Genomic DNA, 2,854 nt, shown 5'->3' with positions numbered 1-2,854 from the left:
CAAATAAATATTATATAATTAAACTTTATTTTTAAATGAAAACTAATTTAATGCAAATAAAGTATTTTACAACAATTATAATAATGAAAACTTGATTAACGCTAACTGTTTTTTGTGTTTTTGTTTTTGTAAATTCACGTAATGGAATGAATGTGTGTGTGTGTGTGTGTGTGTTGTTGTTGTTGTTGTTGTGTGTGTGTGTGTGTGTGTGTGTGTGTGTGTGTGGTTTTGGTACTTATGCAGGATACGGGCCGTGCTATTTTGTAGATAGGATTTTTAAGTTATACTCAATTTTTACGGTATATTTTGTTCCATTAAATTGTTAGGTGAATGTACATACATCTCAACCTTTTCCCGGCTATCGCCCCCAAAAGCTATTTTTGACTTAAGTTAATTCATAATCGCCTCCAAGAATAAATAATAACAAATATTGTAATTATGACTAACCAACACTAGAAACATTCTGTACATGCAAATGGAAAACAAATTAATTAAAAATAATTTTATTGCAAATTTACAAGAAATGTAGAGAGTCTAACTAGTGTGAGCCCTGAGATTGGTGATATTTCGCTAAAAATTCAATGTCAGGTTTAATATTACTCAAGCAGATACGAATATCTCCACGAGAAATAATGTCAAATCTGTTTCGTTCCTTCTGAAAAATGTGATTCACAGCGCTGAATCCAGTTTCGACAAGATATGATGTTGGGAAACACAAAAGGATTTTCGACATTTGTGACCACAAATTTGGATACAGTTATTGCCAAAATGCACACAAAGTTTCTCTTTTGAACTTGATTTGCAATTCATCATTGCATTTTATCTAGATGATTTCCTCCTGGATATTTTCGTGTGCACTGAGAGGATCACAATCGAATGGGTCAATCATCCATGGCTCAATAGTGAAGTCAAATAAATCGGAAAATCTGATTTCTAGATCATTTTTCATGGTTGACAGATGGTTACAATAAATAACAATGTCATTTTCACATAAGTCGATTTCCGCTAGTTCGGGTATATTATCAAATTGCCTTCGTTTTAAATTAATTTGAAACATATTAAGTTTTTCAACAAAAGCTCTCATCACTCGTTTACAGTCTATCAGGGTTATCCTTTTTCCTTGCAGCAGAAGAGAGACTTCATTTAACTTACGGAAGATCCAACTAAGATAGTGTATATTTTTCTTTTGAGCTTGAATTTCGATAGCTAAGTCTGACTGTCCTTCTGTTTGTAGGAATACAACTATTGCATTAAATAAGTTTACAAATCTTTGCAAATAGTTGCCTTTGGATAGCCACCGGACATCGGTATGCAAAAGGAGTTTTATATATTGTTCGTCAGTATCAACACAAAATTTTCGAAAAAGACGGCCACATTTACTGTTAGATTTGATTTTGTTTATTGTTTTTATAACAGTATTCATTGACTGATTTAGAATAGGGCTTAAATTTTTGGCCATGAGTTGATGCCTATGTAGCACACAGTGTATAGCTAAAATATCGGGGCACAGCTTTTTCAAAAAAGAAATAAATCCTTTGTGTCTTCCCACCATAGCCATTGCACCATCAGTAGCACATGAAACTAAATTTTTAGTATATGGAATATCTTTTTCTTCAAAAAAAGTTTTCACAGCAGAAAATATGGAAGCGCCTGTAGTGTCAGTCTCCAACAGTTTTACAAACAATAAATCCTCTTGTAATGCACAATTATTATCAAAATATCGGACATATCCCATTAAAAGAGCCTTATTGTCAACAACAGTACTTTCGTCGATTCGAATGGAAAAGTTTGTAGTTTTCAATCTTTGAATTAGTACGTCTTCGATATAATCTGACATTTCATCAATTCTCCTACGGATAGAATCATTACTCAAAGGTATTGCCTTATTATGGATGAAGGATCTTGATTCATAATTTCTGTTATTACTGCTTCTACTGCAGGCTTAATAATCGCCCCCGGTTGAGAACCGTTGATCTAAATGATGACCAAATGCAAGCCATCAACGTCTCAGATACATTTCACCAGGACAAATTCAGTCGTTAATTAATTATAATTATTTATTTGTTACGTAAAATCTCCCCCTGCAGTATGCCTCCTTTTAAATCAATACAACAAACTTCGACCAGAACAAAGCATTCCGGGGTGGGGGTCAGGAAATTCCTATCACAACCAGCAGGAATAAAACTGTCCTTTTCTAAAAAACGTATATATGACTTTTTACATTATGGCCTTTTGGTCAAGATCAAAGTGTAGTATCTGTTCCGGCAGATGCTGTACTTAAGATAATTTGTACCAGTCAATGGAGGGGAAACCCTCTATACTGGGACAATTATTATTTTTGGTAACCAGAGTGCCCCCTTTTTGCCTACATTTAGGGGAGCTGGTTTTTACCTCACATTAAAAACGGCCTTGTGCCTAATTTGCTCAGTGGGGGAGCAAATAAATACCATCTGTTCCGGCAGATACTGCAGCTATGACTGGCTATGACTAGCTATGACTAGCAAAGACCGGATGTGGGGGCAACCCCACATGCCTGACCATTAACCAGCTCCCATTTCCCACCTCTCGGGAGCTGGTCCCCTTTTTCCCTTCCCCCTCCCTTCACTCCTCACATTAAAAATCGGCCTTGTGCCTAATTTGTTCGGTGGGGGAGCAAATAAATACCATCTGTTCCGGCAGATACTGCAAGCTATGACTAGCTATGACTAGCAAAGACCAGATGTGGGGGCAACCTCACATGCCTGACCATTAACCAGCTCCCATTTCCCACCTCTCGGGAGCTGGTCCCCTTTTTCCCTTCCCCCTCCCTTCACTCCTCACATTAAAAATTGGCCTTGTGCCTAATTTGCTCGGT

The 2,854-nt window shown here is 36.6% G+C and overlaps 1 protein-coding gene across 1 annotated transcript; it reads right to left on the bottom strand.

Annotated features, from left to right (window-relative positions):
* Positions 1–823: 823 nt before the first annotated feature.
* Positions 824–1,837, bottom strand: LOC145261184 (zinc finger BED domain-containing protein 5-like). Its single transcript, XM_080119505.1, has one exon. The coding sequence runs from the start codon at positions 1,835–1,837 to the stop codon at positions 824–826; it is 1,014 nt and encodes a 337-aa protein (XP_079975631.1).
* Positions 1,838–2,854: the final 1,017 nt, after the last annotated feature.

Source organism: Euprymna scolopes, chromosome 37, assembly GCF_053919585.1.
Source record: "Euprymna scolopes isolate OS-2025 chromosome 37, ASM5391958v1, whole genome shotgun sequence".
In the NCBI taxonomy this organism is placed as follows: domain Eukaryota; kingdom Metazoa; phylum Mollusca; class Cephalopoda; order Sepiida; family Sepiolidae; genus Euprymna; species Euprymna scolopes.
Note: the sequence above shows the minus strand (reverse complement) of the source record. Positions and strands in the feature narration are given on the sequence as shown.

Bases quoted from the DNA above. Each gene is read 5' to 3' on its own strand.
- LOC145261184 (XM_080119505.1), bottom strand. From the start codon at position 1,837: ATGTCAGATTATATCGAAGACGTACTAATTCAAAGATTGAAAACTACA.